The sequence below is a fragment of the Arvicola amphibius genome, chromosome 1 (genome assembly GCF_903992535.2).
Source record: "Arvicola amphibius chromosome 1, mArvAmp1.2, whole genome shotgun sequence".
In the NCBI taxonomy this organism is placed as follows: Eukaryota; Metazoa; Chordata; class Mammalia; order Rodentia; family Cricetidae; genus Arvicola; species Arvicola amphibius.
The window spans coordinates 180,808,627-180,826,878 of record NC_052047.1 but is presented as its reverse complement, the minus strand read 5'-3'; the positions used below and the strand labels follow the sequence as shown (position 1 = coordinate 180,826,878).

At 48.4% G+C, this 18,252-nt stretch overlaps 1 protein-coding gene across 1 annotated transcript in view; it reads left to right on the top strand.

Annotated features, from left to right (window-relative positions):
* The window catches only part of Tll2 (tolloid like 2), a 108,802-nt gene that overhangs the window by 60,349 nt on the left and 30,201 nt on the right, over positions 1-18,252 (top strand). Inside the window, exons 4-9 of the mRNA XM_038347035.1 lie at positions 1,194-1,349; positions 1,996-2,113; positions 4,963-5,141; positions 6,513-6,618; positions 14,625-14,749; positions 17,501-17,616. Of these exons, the coding sequence (XP_038202963.1) occupies positions 1,194-1,349; positions 1,996-2,113; positions 4,963-5,141; positions 6,513-6,618; positions 14,625-14,749; positions 17,501-17,616 (800 nt within the window). The remainder of the gene's footprint in view (positions 1-1,193; positions 1,350-1,995; positions 2,114-4,962; positions 5,142-6,512; positions 6,619-14,624; positions 14,750-17,500; positions 17,617-18,252) is intronic.

The following is an 18,252-nucleotide window of genomic DNA, read 5'->3' as shown; positions in this document are numbered from 1 at the left end:
GAAACCAGCATATCGTGGGGTGGCAAAGCTAACGGGGACAGGGCTTCCTTTTGCGGTGATGACAGACCCGTGCGATTGGACAATGGTTTGGCAGCACGCGTGGTAAATATGCCAACATCCAGGGAACTGTGCACTATGAAAACAAGCGCTATGCTTGAATTCCTTGTTTTTAAGGAACGAAAAGCAGGAAAAGAAACATAAAATGAAAAGAGAAGGAGGTAACTAGGTAAATGAGATAAAGGAAGGTTTTTTAAAAAGTGAGTTTTAATAGCTGTTCTTAGGGGGAAGTGTAAGAACTGGGGACGGTCTCCGAGTAGAGGAAGGAGGAGGTCTAAGTGAGCACACTGGATGTTGCTATGGAGGTCCAGCATGGTGCGGATCCAGTCAGGGAACCCCATTCTTCCCCAAATCCCCACTATTGTGGGGTCCCCTTTTGGACTCAGAGCCTTTTTAAATATTACAATTAATTATGTGTGTATGTATGGGGTGGGTGGGGAGGGTGAGGTAGGGTGGGTAGGGAGGGTGAGGTGGGGTGGGGGGGGAGGGTGAGGTAGTTCCCATGGAGAACAGAAGAGGATGCTGACTCCCTTGGCACCACTTGACTTGGGTCCTTGGAGAGCAGCTCATAACCTCTGAGCCACCTTGCAAAGGCCCTGGACCCAGAAGCAAGCTCCCTTTGTTTCCTTCATGTTTCTCTTAAGGGCCCAGGCATCACGAAGACTGGGAAGATTTTAGAAGGCTCTGTTTTACCAGTAATGGTTTTGCAAAGACTCTCTTCCCAACCCTTGCCACTAGAACAAACAGGTTAACTTCCCCAAATTATTTCAAAGTGTGTAACAGCACTGACATTCTTAGGTCAAGACAAAGGATTGAATCTGCTTGCTACCCCTGTTGTACAATTTTGACCTCCCAGAGAGTTCAGAGTTATCTGGGCCCTCTCAATTCTATGCATCCCGGCTTTTTCAGGACCCCAAACAAATCAGACTTTCTGTGGTCAGAAGCCCAGGGTCCTCTACACATGTTTTTCCCTGGGTCTGGAACATTACCTCCCAAGTTCCTAAATGTTTGAGGATGAAATGTTTCCTTAGAACATGGGTTTCCCACCTCTTGTGTGTTAATCCGCCGTCAATAAAATTTAAGCATAACTCGAAGACTTTGTGGGCAAAGTAACTGATTTGTTGACTGTCTTGCAGATGGCAAGGATAACACCACATTTCTGCCTGGCCTTGGGACCTCAGACACCACAGCTAAGACCTTCTCTGCCAGGGTCCGGAGAGCCACAACCTCAAGGACAGAGCGGATATGGCCTGGAGGGGTCATTCCTTATGTTATCGGAGGGAATTTTACTGGTCAGTAGCCCTAGATGTGACCTAATTGGATCCAGTGAGAGAATCCTCCTAGGAGGACTCAGTGGGGATGAGCGGTTGCTGGGATCACAGCATTCCCACCAGCTAAGGTTCCTTGGTAGCCGTGTAGCCTGGCCCACCCGGTCTCTGCTGGGGCTGTGTCTCCAGAGGTCTCCCTGTTCTGAAGACTTGGAGGAGAGGGGGTTTCTTATGGCTTAGCCTTAAAGGCAGCAGGGCCTGGACAGGCATGGAGCTGTCCATGGTGGCTCCCCGCCTCAGCTTGGATTAGCAGCATAGACCTGGTAGTCCCTAGGCAATAGGAGCAATGCTCCACATGGTAACCAGAGGACACATGGGTGTCATGGTCTGCACAGTAACCAGAGGACACAAAGGTATCACGGTGTCACACAGTGTAGCATGACTTCCTGGTCTGTATCCTGGCTCCACCTCACAAATTGCTCAACATCTCTGTCTGCAGTTCCCTGGTCTATAAATGTGGAAGGTGATAGAGAATTAAATGAGATAATACCAATATCAGCAAGATTTTTGAAAATCAAGAGCAAACTTTGTCTTAAGACTGTGCCTTTCTGTGGAAAGAGGGCGTGGTGAGCCCAGGAGTGGCGTGACCCCCGGTGTCTTGTTGTTTCAGGCACCCAGAGGGCCATTTTTAAACAGGCCATGAGACACTGGGAGAAGCACACTTGCGTAACCTTCGTTGAGAGGACAGACGAGGAGAGCTTCATTGTGTTCAGCTACCGGACCTGCGGGTAAGCAGGAAGGCAGAGGATATGTGGGGCTGGAACTTCCGGTCACACCGTGCGTTTCCTCTGAGCTGTGATTTGTGGGAGCACAGGGTTTGCTGGAAGGGCTTTGTCCTCGGTGGAAGCGGGTGAGTTGGGGTGTGGCTCCAGGAAGACTCTCTGCTGATGGTCCTGTCACCAGGACAGCGTGGCTGATGGCTCACGTGGAGAAAGACCAAGGCCAGAGACTCAGTGGGCACAGCTGATGAGGTGGCAGTGCCACTGCTCACTGTGTTCGAGTGTCTGAACGTCTGCCATTTTAGAGAGCCTTTCCCTCTTTCATGTCCCATGTGCCCTTCCATGCCCCATCCTTTCTCATCACCTGATACCCTCTCTGTCACCATGCTAGATTTTATAGTTTATTCACATTTACCTTGTTTACACTTCCACATTACAGACTATATAATTACAGACTAGGATCTGTCTGTGAAGGAAAACACACAGGTTTTGTCTTTCTGAGTTGGGGTCGCCTAACTTAATATTATATTTTCTAGATCTACCCTGATTTTAGTTTCCTTTGTATCTGAATAGCATCCCATTGTGTATACATACCACCTTCTCATCATCCCCTGATCTGTTGCTGGGCCCTAGGCTGGTTCTGTTTCCTCGCTGCCATGGATACAGACAACAGCAATAAACAAAGGCTGCAATGCCTCTGTGGTAGGGTACAGGGCCCTTGGGCTGCTTGTCCAGGAGCGGCCCAGCTGGACAGAGCAATAACTTTTTAAAGAAACTGATAAACAGAGGAGGAAGTGCTTGCCCTCCAAGTCCCAAACCCAGAATCTCAAGAGGAATTCTTTTAACTCTTTCTATGCCATTTTGATACTGAAACATCCCAGTGAGAAAGAGCATCTTTCTCTAGAGGTGTGAGGTACACCTGTACCTTGTTAATTTCTTCATCCATTCTGGGGGCTTTCAGGACAGCAAGCAATTCCGTGATAGTTCTCTAAAAAGCTTGGAAATGTCCCTTATCTCACATCCGTGCGCATCTCGGCAGAGGCTGAGGTCATATGGGTGACCGCTGTGCACGTTCCGTTTCCAAAAAGTAACCAAGGCCTCACGGGGCAGCTGCCAGTTCTAAAGGTGCATGTTTTCATGTCTGCAGACAGCTTTATATTCCTATGTGTACGTTTTATGTATGCTTAAGAATGTATTGATCCTAGAAGTATTTCTGATAGACTCAGAGGCAATTTAAAGAGATTTCTGGGCTCCACAATTATGTAACACTGCTCTGGAATTGCAAATGTGCCTAGACCCGAGAGTGAGATCAACACTGTGGAGACTGGCGGCAACAAAGCCAAGGTTGCGTTGTTGAGAGTTAGCGTGACCATGTGCTTGGAAACCCACAAAGTCAACCTAGAAATTTAAAGCCTAAGAGACTCGACTAAGGGGATCGAGCACAAAGTGACTGAAAAGTTGAGCATGTTCTCTATGCATGCTTCATCTGATAGATTTTTATAATGGGAAAATATAACTTGTTGTTTTGGATAAGAATTGGATGTAGGAGTGAGAGAATTCAGTCTTTTGCAACATACACATATATGATTACATGTATGTTTACATACTCAATAGATAATATGTGGATGATGGAGAAATTGAATGTTTTAATTCTTTTTTAAAAAAAGATTTATCTTAGGTGTGTGAGTATTTTGCCTTCGTGTACAATGTGCCCCTCATGAAGGCCCGGGGCCTGCAGAGGCCAGAAGTGGGCATCAGATTCCTGGAAGCTGACCTCACAGGCAGTTGTGAGATGCCACCTGGGTGCTGGGAACTAAAGCCAGGTCCTCTGCAAGAGCAGCAAGTGCTCTTGACCACTGAATCATCTCCTGACTTTGATTTATTTTTATACCTTTATTGAAGTAGCATCATAAGCTTGGTGCAGAGGCATACACCTGGGATCCCAGCACTTCAGAAGATGAGATTGAGATATTAAGAATTTAAGGTCAGCCTGGGCTACATAACGAGTTTTAGGCTACCCTAGGCTATACAGTTGAACAATAATCCTCAAGGGCTGGAGAGATACCTCAGTGTGTAAGAGTTCTTGCCCTGGAAGCTTGAGAATCTGTGTTCAAATTCCCAGCACTTGATTCTCTGACAAACCTATGTACATGCAAGGGTTCACATACCCTCACACTAATGTGCTATCATCTCACACACACGCACATGCGCACATACACATACGCATCATCATCATCCCTCCCCCACATCATTCAACAACAAAACAATAATAAAGTCTCGTAAAACCATTGCTTACCAGTGTATTAGGAATAATAAATGGATATTTTTTTGGAAAAAAAAAACTGTGCCTGGTATAGACTTCCTCTAAAGTCACTAACAGTGACACCTAGGGGCACCCTTTCCAGAACTCAGCCACCTGCTTCTTGTCTCTTTTTGTCCTCGAAGAAGCCCCATGAACTCACAACCTAGAAGAGAGACGGGTGTGGGCACATGTCATTCTGGGTAGGAAGGTCATTTCTTTCTTCAGGCTTTAAATGACGTCTGTGATCACGAAAAGGCCCAGGTGCATTCTGGGGGAATGGTGGCCTTGTTGGGGGAAGTTGGACAATGAAAACACTTCTACCTCTGAAATGCCTTCTCCCTCCCTCCCTCCTTCCCTCCCTCCCTCCCTCCCTCCCTCCCTCCCTCCCTCCCTCCCTCCCTCCCCTTCTTCCTTCCTTCCTTCCTTCCTTCTCCCTCCATCCTCCTTTCTTTCTTTTTTTAATTTACACCATGGGTTGTAAGATGAAGTGGGACAGAGCTTGCCCCCCTCCTTTGATGTCCTCAGGCCTGCTAATCTCCATATTTCCATCTCTCAGCTGTTGCTCCTATGTGGGACGCCGAGGAGGAGGCCCCCAGGCCATATCCATTGGGAAAAACTGTGACAAGTTTGGAATTGTGGCTCACGAGCTGGGCCATGTGGTTGGGTTCTGGCATGAACACACTCGGCCAGACCGAGACCAGCATGTCACCATCATCAGAGAAAACATCCAGCCAGGTAAGGGATCTTGAGTGGAGCTTAGAAGCCAGCAAGGGGACAGTCACAGGCTTGGGGACAGTGAGAAGAGGCCCTGCTGGGAGTTGTTCAAGGCTCATAGCTAAGGGGAGGGGAGGGACAGTGACCCAACTTTGTAGGCACTTGTTTTGAGCCTGCGGCCTTCTGCCTGAGGCCTTCCCGAGAGCTTATCTGCTGCAGCGTGCGGCTTACAGTGGAATAGAAGCCATGATTCTTCATGTAGTGAAGGAAAATGAAATCCAACTCAAGTTCCGAAGCAATGTCAGGACTGATTAACCAAAAGAGGAGTTCTCCTGAGACACTTTTGTCACAGAATGCAGCCCTTTGAAACTGTAATGCAGCTAAGATACGCATGTACAAGACAGTGCCCTGCTAGACGCATGCTGCCCCAAGTCAGACAGCACACGCAGATCAAACATGTATGCATCTTCTCATGTTGAATATGTAAGTGTTTGTAGTGGAGCCTGGTGAGGTAGTACTTGCTAATAAGCCATGCACTAGGGAAATTGAGGCAGGAGGAACACAAGTTGGAGGCCAGCCTGGTTTATGAGTGAGTTCAAATCCTTCTCAGTCAACTGATGAGATCTAGTCTCAAAACAAGGGAACACAAACAAAAAGCTACAACCCAAAAGTTGACGATGAACATGAAAGTAGTTAGCTGAGTTATATGACTGCATTAAATCTGCTTTGTGGTATGTATGTGTACATGTATGTTTACATATTTGTGGCATGTGGAGGCCAGAGAACAATCTTGGTTGCTTTTTCTCAGGGCCTTTCTACACTATTTTTTGAGAGATTTCTCATTAACCTGAGTTTGCCAAGGGGGCTAGAATGGTGGCCAGTAAACCCTAGGGATCTACCCATCTCTGTCCCCAAGGTTAGAGTTACACTTAGGTGCCACCAAGCCAGCTTTTTTATACTGGTTCTGGGAATCAAGCTCAAGTCATCAATTAAGCTCCCCAGACTGTTTTAAACCTATTTCAGAGAACCCGAACCACAAACATTTGGATTTAACCTTCTGATTTTCTTGCTTCTTCAAATTGCAAGATCAGAATATTTTTCTTTTAAATGAAACAATTTGGATAAGAGATGGAGTGCTAACCTATCTGTAAGCAGAACTGAACGTTTCAAGTGACATTTTGGGAGAGGTGTTGGACAGTGGGGCAGAGAGAACCCAGGGCTTGCCCAGCGTTTCAAACCTATAGTCTATTACACACAATCACCATAAGCCTGTAAGTCCTTCACCTGGCCACTCAGACAAAAGAAGGAAGTTGCCCGGGCGCTCTGCCTCCCCACAGCTACCATTTGGGTACCACCTTATTTCCACAGTCCTTAACAGACATTGTGTCACAGGTCAGGAGTATAATTTCCTAAAGATGGAAGCCGGCGAGGTGAGCTCCTTGGGAGAGACCTACGACTTCGACAGCATCATGCACTATGCCCGGAACACCTTCTCAAGGTCGGAACCTTTGCTGCCCCCTCCCCACTTTATTGCAGCTGCCTCAAGCTTGGGTCTGAGGAGCCCTGAAGGGTCTGTGGAGAATGAGCAGGTCTCAGCATGCTTCTTCCATGGCCGGCCTGTCCATCCTTGAAATACAGTGGCCTCTGGGCCGCAGTGAAATACAATCTAATCATGTTCTCGCTAATAAGATTGAGTCCCGTCGTGACGCTGCTGTTCTGTCATATGCCCTCATGTCACAAGGAGCAAACCGGAAAAGAGAAATTACAGAGAGCTTGTCTGGGAGAAAAACCCAGAGGCCTTTTGTAAAATTCCCATTGGGTAGGGGCATCTCTAACACACATCTTAAATAAATTGGAAAGTGCTTGCCATTGTCCCAGAAGAGGCTCTGATTATTGGAAACTAGGCTGTGTCAGAGATGTAACGGCTGTAAATCATGGGTTCATTTTAGAGACAAAAAAAACTAAGCTCCAGCCATCTTGAGAGAGCACAGGTGCCCAGATCAGCATGAAAACAAGGGCGAACATTCCCTGTTTTTGGGTCTCAGGAAATGGGTGCTACTCACCAGACAAGGAGGGACCTGCCATTTACCTCAGTCACACTTGGGGTCTGTCCCATGTATGGGGCTGTGCATGGAGACGTTAAATATTTTCTATATTGCTCCTGCCTCTAGGTGGTGTAAGTGTTGTGTGCACAGAAGGGCACCCCACTAGTCCCAGCTGGAAGGTCTTCGCAGCCCTTAAAAGAAACACCTGAAAGCAAAAGGAGACACTGCAAATGTTTTCATCTTCTTACAACTCTCTGTTCATTTCTAATCCTTCCTTCCAGAAACGTCCAAGGTGGTTTTCAACACACCACACACACACACACACACACACACATACACACGCACGACAGCAAGGGTTGGGAGGAAAACAGAGAGCTCTGATGAAGCCTGAAATAAATTCAGTGCTCAGCTCAGAATATAGGCCAGTAGGATGTTGATGCTTTTGTCAGTGAGGGCAGCAAATCCTGTTCATGCTTCCTAGTAGCCAGGCAAAGAAGAAAGTCTCCCTGGGTGTCAGGGATAAAGCGAGTTGTTGTCTTGGCAGTGTTCGCTCTGGATAAGAAACTGATCACTGAGAGTTTTTTGGTTCTTGGGCAAGGAATCCTCTCCGTGAGGTTACCAGACTGGTAAATCCCAAGTTCCTTAGCGACGCTGTTCACCTGGCCACACATCCGCTTCAGTCCTGACCTGCCTGCTACACCCAAGCAGGGTTCCCAAAGCCCTAACCAGAGAGTGTTGCTCAGTTCAGACCTCTCCTTATGGGACTGGAGGCACAGCTGCCCCCCGAGTCCCTTCCAGCTCCATCTTTTGTGCATTGAGCAATCTCTTAGTCTAGAGTCGGTAAGGAGTTGACAGGTGACCCTGTGCATTGCCACATAGAAAAGCTGAAGTGAGGGGTGACCTCTTCTAGACTGGTCAACTAGACTTGAGGTGTCCATTCTGGGGTTGTGGGGTGGTCTAGTTTCCTTTATGTTGCTGTGATAAAATACTCTGACCAAATGCAACTTAGGAAGAATGGATATATTTCATCTTATACTTCCAGGTCATAGTGCGCCATTGAGGGAAGTCAGCGCAGGAGCTTGATGAAATGACCATAGAGGAATTCTGTTTTCTGGCTCATTCCATAGGCCCATGCTCTCCCTCCCTCCCTCCCTCCCTCCCCCCCTCCCTCCCTCCCTCCCTCTCTCTCTCTCTCTCTCTCTCTCTCTCTCTCTCTCTCTCCTCTTACGTACTTTTACTTCATATGTATTCATGTTTTTTATGCATGTATTTAAGTGTATCACACCCATATTTGATGTCCTCAGAGGCCAGAGAGGGCATTCGATTCCCTAAAACTAGAGTTATAGACTGATGTGAGCTACCAGGTACATACTTGGAACTGAATCTGGGTGTTCTGAAATACTAGCAAATTCTCTTAACTACTGAGCCATCTCCCCAGCCTCCTAGCTAGTTTTCTTATACTATCCCAGGATCATGATGCCTTCCCAGGGTATAGTGTCACCCACAGTAGATTGTGCCTACATGCATCAGTTAACAACCAGCACAGTCCCTACAGGCATGCCCAGCAACCAATTTTATCTAGGTAATTCTCTCAGATGACTCCGTCTATGTCAAGTTGATAATTGAAGCTAGCTGGAAGAGGGAGTGAGGCCCAGGAAGCCTATGGAGTGGGCAGGAGGAAAGCCTAACCATGGATAAGAGGGTGGGAATGCAGGTGCTGGGACTGGACTGAGACTTAGCTTAGAAAACATGCAGGGAACAACCTAGTGCCACCCATCAACCAGGGGCTTCTGGGCTGGTGTGTAGAGATAGTATCACATTGTCAAGGACACAGCAACACAGGGGCCCAACTGAGAAGCTTGTGCCTTGGGTCTTATTTTGGTAGCTGCCATAACTCTTCCATAATTCTTCACTTTCTAATTTTTGGTTGTGAGTCTTGCTAAGAGACACCATGACCATGGCAACTCTTTTGAAAGAAAATGTTTAATTGGGGTGGCTTACATTTTCAGAGGTTTAGCCCATTATCATCATGGTGGGACATGGTGGCATGCAGGCAACATGGTACTGGAGAAGTAGCTGAGAGTCCTACATCTTGACTTGCAGGCAGCAGGAAGTGGTCTGTATTACAGGGCATGGCTTGAGCATATATGAGACCTCAAAGCCCACCTCCAGAGTGACACACTTCCTCCAACAAGACTACATCTACCCCAATAAGGCCATGCCTCCTAATAGTGCCACTCTCTTAGGAGGCCATTTTCTTTCAAATCACCACCCTGGCCTTTAACAGTTGAGCCATCTCTGTTTATATGCCACATTCCTCCCTCCCCCAGGAGACTGAGATCCTTGGATACAGCACTGTCTTATTCTCGTCTGGTGTGTAGCATCCAGTGGGTGCCCGACACATACTAGGTATCTAATAGACTCTTGTAAAGTTTATAAGTCAATGTGTGAGGTGAAAAAGGCCTAGAGAGCTGCATCACAGAGGAAGGGGTGAGGAAAATCCTGTCTGTTATTCTGTCTAAGTCTTTGCACAAACTCACAAATGTGGCAGCTGCTCCACTCCAGAAGGGAGACCGTAAGTCTCGCCTACGTAGGGCATGTAGAGCCATAGGTCTCATCTATGTAGGACATGTAGAGCCATAGGTCTCACGTAGGACATGTAGAGCTGTAGGTCTCACCTACGTAGGACATGGGCATGCAGAGCTGTAGGTCTCACCTACGTAGGACATGTAGAGCCGTAGGTCTTACCTATGTAGGACATGGACATGCAGAGCCGTAGGTCTCGCCTACGTAGGACATGTAGAGCCGTAGGTCTCGCCTACGTAGGACATGGACATGCAGAGCTGTAAGTCTCGCCTATGTAAGACATGTAGAGCTGTAAGTCTCGCCTACGTAGGACATGTAGAGCCGTAGGTCTCGCCTACGTAGGACATGTAGAGCCGTAGGTCTCGCCTACGTAGGACACGTAGAGCCGTAGGAACAAGGCCATCTTCCTCTCATTGTCTCTGTGTCACCCACTGCACTACGTTCTGGAACCAGAGGCCAAGCAGAGGCTCGTTCTGTTTTTCCTAACTTTCTTGCTTTTTCCTCCTAAATATCTTTTCCCCCTCCTATGATCTCTAGCTCATAATCCTATTGCTTCTGCCCCTCTGGGGGGAACCTTTTTTAAGTCCAAAGTCAGCATGAGCTATCTTATCAGCACAGACCAGAGGAAATCTTCAAGCCAAACCCATAAAATAATCCCAGCTCATTCAAAGTGCCTAGGAGGGAGATTGGCAAGGAGCAACAGCTCTGGGGTGTGATGGGCAACCTACGCAGAGCGACTCCCCCAAGGCCGCCTTCTGTTACTGCTGCCATACCTACTGCTGCACAATTTCCTTGCCAAACATAGGGTCTCAAAACCGCAACCTTACTGGGGTTTTGTTTTGTTTTTGGTTTTCATTCTGAGTCAGCCCAGCTCATTCTTCTCTGGCCGTGCCCAGAGCTCTCGCCCTCACCAGTCACTTGGCCTCTTGATGAGTCTGGGGAGTCTAAGATGGCCAGTCACACATCTCCCACTCAGTGCCAGCGGGCCACAGCCCATTGGAGGGCAGCCTGGGTAGCTGCAAGCCCCGAAAGGGTCAGGCTCTAGAACTGTGTGACCTCGCTTCTCTCACATCCTATCCGTCAGAGCCACCCAGAAGGCCAGAATCAGGTGAAGTGAAGAAATACACTCTGCCTCTTACTGGAAGAAACAGCAACTTTGCCTTTCAAAGGGATGTCACTATTAAGAGGTGAGGTACATTATTTAACCATCTACCCCAGCCCTCTTATCAACTCTTGGCCCAGAACTTGGAATATCCCCCCTCAATACATTTTGCTGCAGGTGGATCCCTGCATGGCATTTGAGATGGTTTTCTGTATGACATTTTAGAAAGCCGTTTTGGACCATGGGCTCTTACTGGCAGGCTTTTTTTGGGCATTTTCCCCCCAGAGGCTTCTCTACCTCCTAACTGTAGCTCATGTCTCTTGGTCGTTTCTCCCCTGGGGCTCCACTGTACCTCGCTTTTCAGCTTGTGAAAGAGCAGCGGAACACAAGCCTGTGGGATAAAGCCCTTCCCGCTGATGGGAAACGCAATCTCTGAGTCTCTTTACGACCTGAGCTGTCTCCTTCCAGTTCTGTCCCCTCTGGTTTTATTGCCTTTCTTCTCCTTTCCCCTTGGTTGGACCCAGACGGTGGGGAGTGGTGTCCTTAGAAGTTTTGCTGGGCACGGGTCCAGGAGGCGAGGAGACAGTTCTCCGTTACAGGGCCGTCTTTGTTTGGAAAACCCAGAGCTGACAATTTTCTCCCCGAAGGCATCTGTCAAACTTTCCCAGTTTATCATGAAGTTGGTACTGGACACTGTCCATCCGGAAAGGGTAAAGGAGCTGCATACATACATACAGGGTGGCTCTGAGAGTGGACATTCACCAGAACTTGGTGGCCTGTCAGTAACTCGGGGATTCCATTGATGTCTTGCTCCAAAGACTGGGTGTGAGTCAGCACTGCCTTTGTCTCAAACCTCTGTTGTACTAGTCCACCCCTAACTGTGCATGGAAGCCTATTGTTCCCCGAGCAGTGGGACACACTAGACAGAAAGATGAAGGTGTGACAGAAGGCTTCAGACCTGCCTAGCTCTCCACTGTAGCTCTGTCCGCACACCAAGTCATTCAGGGAGTCTGGTGACAATAGGACTGGCTCCCAGGGTCTTATGAAGATGAAATGACAGGAAGGGTCTGTCTGACATATAGAAAGTCCCTAAGCATAGTAGAGGAGGAAACATTGTGTAAACATGCCAGGCCTACTGGTAACTTGGCCAGTCATCAGCTAAGCCCAGGCTACTCCATATACAAGATGCTTATATGTGTTTTTTTGCTGCAAAATTTCTCCTTCAGGGAAGCTGTCACAAGGTGCCATGTCCTTTGTTAGGGCAGAAGTGTCTCTCTGTCAAGTAGCAGGTAGCAGAATTCAGAATTTTATTTGTCTTAGGAGTTATGATTTAGGACTTCAAGGCCGGTATGAAGAAGGGAGAAGAGTGCCCCTGAAGTGTTTTAGGGGATTCTGGAAGAGGAGGACATGAGACTCAGAGACGGTCAGGGCGGAGGGTTAACCGCAGGCAAAGGAGGCCGCAGAGGACCTCTGCGGAGGATCTGGTGTCTCTTGTGCTCACTGGAGAGGACACGCGCTAGAAGTCGGACTGAGAAAAACAAGCATCTCACGGCCAAAAAGATAACAAGGTGATGTCGGCAGAAAGGAATGGAGATGTGTGTTATCCAGTGTGGCAGAGAATTTGGGAGAACACAGAGCTGGGGAGGGAAAGAGAAGGAGAGAGGGAGAAAGAGGGGGAGAGTGAGTGAGTGAGAGAGAGAGAGAGAGAGAGAGAGAGAGAACTCCTAATAACTAGGCTGTGTATATTTTAACTGGTTCTTTTGAATGTAAATAACTCTTCTGTGAAGTTTTTTTTAATAATTCCTGATTGCAGCTGCATAATTTAATTAGAGTGGGTGGGGCTTGTGGCTTTTCCCCCTCCCTCAGTCCGTAAGGACAGAAAGGAGAAATCTAGTCTTGAGAAACTTACTTTTGGCAGAGGAGAAAATATCACCAACACATTAAAAAAATGATGACAGAAAACTAGTCAAGAGAATATGGCAACACCAGATGGGAGGGGTAGAACGGGTCCTGGAAGGCTTTTAAGGGGGAAGGATTGCTGATGGGGATCTGGAGAATAGATCGGAGTCTATAAGTAGGCAAAACAATCGGGCGGGGGTAGCCTGGGGAGAGGACAGGGTACACAGGGGTTGTTTGGGGTATAGAAGGCATGGCAGGAGAGGAAGTCAGAAGTCATGAGCAAAGGGCCCAAGTGGCAGGAAGTTACCAAGCACACACCTATCTAGCTTGAAGGAGTGGCCATATTGCAGCATTACAGGACTAGAGCAAAGGAGACTAAGAGGAACCCAGTTAGGAAGTTTCTAAAGAAAATTCAGGAAGTACCAATCACATGAGCTCAGACATGTACTGGGAGCCAGGAGGAGGGTCTGAGCTCAAGGGATGCCTACAAAGTACCCTGGACAGAACTTGGTCACTGGTTTCAGTAAGAAAAGAGTGAGGGACAGGGAGGAACTGAGAGCCCCTTTAACTAGTCTCCAGAGACAAGCAAAGGATGGGAAAACTCAATGGGGAGCCAAATTTAGGGTAGTATCTTGGTCCACGGTACAGTTCAGGGAGTGGTACCAGATATTGGGTTCTACTAGATGATTCTGAACTGGAAACCATTCTCCGTGGGTCATTAAAGCTCTCTGGTGGTGTTGTATGGACAGAGAACAGAGGCAGGGGCATCATCCATGCAGGAAGCAGAAGGGGTTGCTTTCTCCCAGTTCACACAGCAATGCCTGGGGCCTGGAAGAGGACAGTGGGGAAAGATGGGGAAAGAGGTGCTGACAGCTTTCAGAGATACAGAGAGACAGATGAAGCCTGAGAAGACCCCACTGGAGGTACGCATGATCATCGCTGGTCCAGTTAGGTCCCGATCGGAGGACAGAGTGAATGAAAGCCAAACATCAAGTGAGAAGGGAGAAAAGGCTTTCCAGGAAGTTGCTTAAGAAAGGAACAGGTGATATCTGGAGAAGGGACAGCATGTAGGACAGGCCCAGACAGAGGGTCGAGAGCCAGAGGAGGTTTACGCAGCAAGGTGTGACTAGGCCAGGGCTCAGTTAGACATCTGGGTGTCCTCTTGCGTTTGGGAGATGCCCCTGACATTTTAGATCTTAGTCACACTGTACAGAACAAGGTGCTAGCGCTAGGAGGGGCCATCACAACCAACCAGTCAATCTTCTGTTGTACAGTGGAGTAAACTGAGGTTCAGAAAGGTTCAGAGAAAGGAAGGGGATTCTTGAGTCAACCTACATGGCAGAGGCAGGACCGGCGTAGGAATATCAGCCTGACATCTTTTGATGACCTCTATTGCTCTTGATTCAGCCGCTGGACCAGTTCCCAGGCTCTTTCTGAAGCAGTTCCAAGACTTATCTACACAAAGTACTGCCCAGTGCACAACTCTGGGGGGCACCACTCACACCGTGATCTCTGAATGGTGGTCTCCGGTTTGTACAGCATGATGGCCCCAGGGTGAGGGCCTGTCAGGGGCTTCACGGAAGCACTCAGTACACATAAGTCAGGCAGGTTTCAGACTACTGGACTAGGGTATATTTTTTAACTTGGCAGTTGCCTTCCCATTGGGAAATGAGTAGGCAGCTGATGGGATGCGGCAAGGCCTGAGTGAAGAAACCACTCAGTCATGCCAGCACGGGGAGGGGGGTGGCAAGTGACGGGGACAGGAATGTTGATGGGCAACCAAGGACTAAGTGAAGACTGGGAATCTCCTCACACACAGCCTGGCAGCCTTGACTTTTCTTTCTGTCTATCTTTTTTTTTTTCTTCCTGTAGAGGAGTTTTCTTAGACACCATCCTACCCCGTCGAGACGACAATGGCGTCAGGCCAACCATTGGCCAACGCGTGCGGCTCAGTCAGGGAGATATAGCTCAAGCCAGGAAGCTGTACAAGTGCCCAGGTAACTGTGAGCCACAGGGGTTCTGAGCAACACCTAGCCTCCCATGCTACACAATGCATGCTGTGTGCAAGCAACCCCATCTCTTGATGGGAAGCGCCGTGGGGGAACTGAAGGGACCACTCCTTGGCAGCTGTGGTTTCTGGTGTCTTTGTTAGGGAGTGCGCAGTACAGTGCAGAATGCTGAATTGGAGAGGCACATTGCAGGCTCAGAGCCCATAGCCTGACTACGGGAGGCTTTTGAAGTTCCCTGGCAAAGCCCCGAGTGCACATGGAAGAGGGGAAGTGGAATGCAGTACAGTGTGACCCGTTGCTCCGAGAGCCACTCTTCTTTCTAGGGAACTGGAGAATGTGAATATGAAAAAGGAAGAAACAAGAGTTTCTGGCAGGAAGACAGAGAGTGAGAGAAAAGCTTTGGGGAATGATAGGGGTCTGGTTCTCAAAAGCTACAGTCAGAGCAAGTTTCTGGGCTGTGGCCTCAGGGCTGGTTACCCGCCATAGGCTGTTAAAGAGCAGAGAGTATCTTGGGGACGGAGCAATGGCTTCTCCTGAGCTAGGACTGCAGTCCCTTCTCCTTAGACTGGCCCTCTTGCCTTCATCTCTATCCTGGTTTCATTTCTGTCACTGTGATAAAATACACTGACAAAAAGCCATGTGGGAGAAGAGTTTATTTGGCTTATAGTTTCAAGTTACAATCCGTTTTTACAGAGAGGCCAAGGCCAGAGCTCAAATGGCCACAGTCAAGAACAGAGAGAGACAAAGAGAGAGGGAGAGAGAGAGAGAAGAGAGAGAGAGAGAGAGAGAGAGAGAGAGAGAGAGAGAGAGAGAGAGAGAGAATAATAAATGTATGGATCCTACATGCTGTCTCATGTAGCTTTCTTCTGTCTTGTATAGCTTGGGACTGACCCCCTGCCTCAGCAATGGTGACACCTTCATTGGGCGGGGTCTTCCTGCATCAAATAACAATCAAGGCAGCCTCTTACAAACAAGCCCACAGGGCAAGCTGATCTAGATAATTCCTCATCAGGACGCTCTAGGCAGGTGTTCTGTTTAAACTAACCAACTTTGGCATCTTTTCATCCCGTGTCATCCTAGGATCAGTGCCCTAAGGCGCTTCTAGATCTGTGCAAAGCATTGATGGTAGTGGCCACGTTTGTGCCACTGATGGGGTTTGTGGAGGACAGAAGGAAGTTCCATCGCCAATGGCTCTGGTAGCCTTTTCCACATCCTTCAAACCAGAGGTGTTTTGATCTGTGATGGAATATTTGAAACTGGGGCTGTTGGAGAAAATCTGGGCTGTGACATTGCCCTGCAGTGCAGGACCATAGGGACTGGAAAAGGCTGGGTAGGCTGCATCCTTATGGAACGAGGAACATTTTCATCCAGCCCTCAGCCACCTAGAGGGCATGCTAGGGCTGAAATACAGGACACACATATCATATAACATTCTGAATGTAAAGGGAAACCCTATATCATTCCCTGGGAAATGCCATAGTATTTATTCAGTTACACTGTATATGCTGTTTATTTCCCTAAAGGCTTCCCGGCAGCTGGTAAATATCCCGGAGCACACAGTAATGTATCTATTCTTGCAGAATGCTGATGATTATTCTAAAATAATTTCCATGGAACCCTCGGGGGTGCTGGCTGCTGGGAGTGAGCCTCACTATGCTTGGCAGTTGTTCTGTAATGTGACACCGAGGCCCTCATAGCTGGGACTTCCTGAGGCAAATGACGGGCAGCTCTCCACATGCCCTTTCCTGGAGCTCCGAGAGCAAGAGCAGCAGCGGATGCTCTGAGGGGTCGCTGCAGACTGGGGCTAGGGCAGTAGCCAAGCAGAGAGGGACTCAAGAATAGGAGAAAATGCTTGAGGATGCTCATTCCCTGCACTTTGTGGGTAGACCCATGGTGGGGGTCACTCAGCTAGCAACTACCTTTGCATTTTAGGGGTGTCAATCCCCAGGGTTTAGGAAATACAAATGTCTTTTGCTCCCAAGCTACAGATATCCCTCTTTTTTCATTTCTTTTAAGGACAATTAGAGGAAGTATTTTTTTTTCTCATGCATGTTCTATATTCTAGACACGTTCACTACTGGGCAATCTTCAAAGGTGAACAGGTCCAAGAGCACACTGTAGGCCACCCTCATAGAGCAGCCCGAACCCTTCCCCTTTTCTCCGCCTTTTTGCTGTTTGGTAGCTCTCTCAGAGGTGAACAGCAAAAAGAAAAGAATTTAAAAGGGGCTCTAGATCAAGTTTTCTTTTGGCTTTCCTGACTTCTGTATTCTCCCCGCTACAGATGTGATTATGAAGGCTCCAGCGTGGCTGGGAAATATGTAGCTCACTTGTCTAGCATGCTTAAGGTTCTGGGCCCAACCTCTCTCATCGATCAATCAGTCAATCAATTCTACAATCTCAGGAACACTCTGGGTACCAAACCCTGAGTGGACCCGGTCCATGTGATATATAGGCAATTTCACTGGCCTTCTGAGTTGGTTCAGCTCTTGGCTGGAGAACTGAGCTCTGAACCCAGATCAAGCCATGCTGAGAGCCTTTGGTAGAAGCCCTTGGTGCTACTTCTTGGCACCAAGCTCTACTCTTGCTTGCCCAGGTCATCTGCTTGGCCCACTCTCTATCTGTCAGTCACAGGGCCTTGGCTTGGGAAAGGCTGTTACCTCACAGGCCTGGGCAAGGATAGCCCGTGGCGGGGAGGGGCTTGTGTGTGCCAGTATCAGAATTGTTGTTTTGCTTCTGCAGCATGTGGGGAGACACTACAGGACACAACAGGAAACTTTTCGGCGCCTGGTTTCCCAAATGGCTACCCCTCCTATTCCCACTGTGTCTGGAGGATCTCTGTCACCCCAGGGGAAAAGGTAGGTGAGGACATTAACTCCCACCATTGGGTCATTGCATGCTGAGCACACACCGGGCTATAACACGGCACCCCACACACGTGAAGAGTGAACACCGTTTTTAAAACGTAGGCTGGACCCCCATCAGGAATAGTGTGGGGCAGGAAGACTCAGCCTTTGTATTCATAGTCAAGCAACTGCTCTGAGTGCCCGCCGACTGCCAGGACTTCGCGCCCCACTCATTGTTTGCTGACCTCTCAGTCAGCCTTACCCAAATGGACACCTGGCATGCACTAAATGTCCACATAGGGCGTGGATCAAGCTACCAGTCAGACAAAGCACATCTGTCCTTGTTCTGGACTAGCACACTGTTACAGTACTCTAGAGGGCAAGTTTCCAATACAAAACTTCTTGAAACCTTGGAGCTGTGCTTTGGTAGGTGGCAATGCGGCCAGCACAGCTGGCTTCGCTTCTGCAGCCCTCTACCTCTGCCTGTGTTGATGCCTCAAGCCACCATCCTGAGTACCATTCACTCAGCCTGGCAAGCAGTTGCTCTGTGGCTGGCCTCTGGTAGGCTGGACTGTCTAGATATGTGTCTGGTCTCAGTTCCAAAAAGGAAGCCATGGCATAGCCTCTAAGTGGGCTCAAGTAATACCA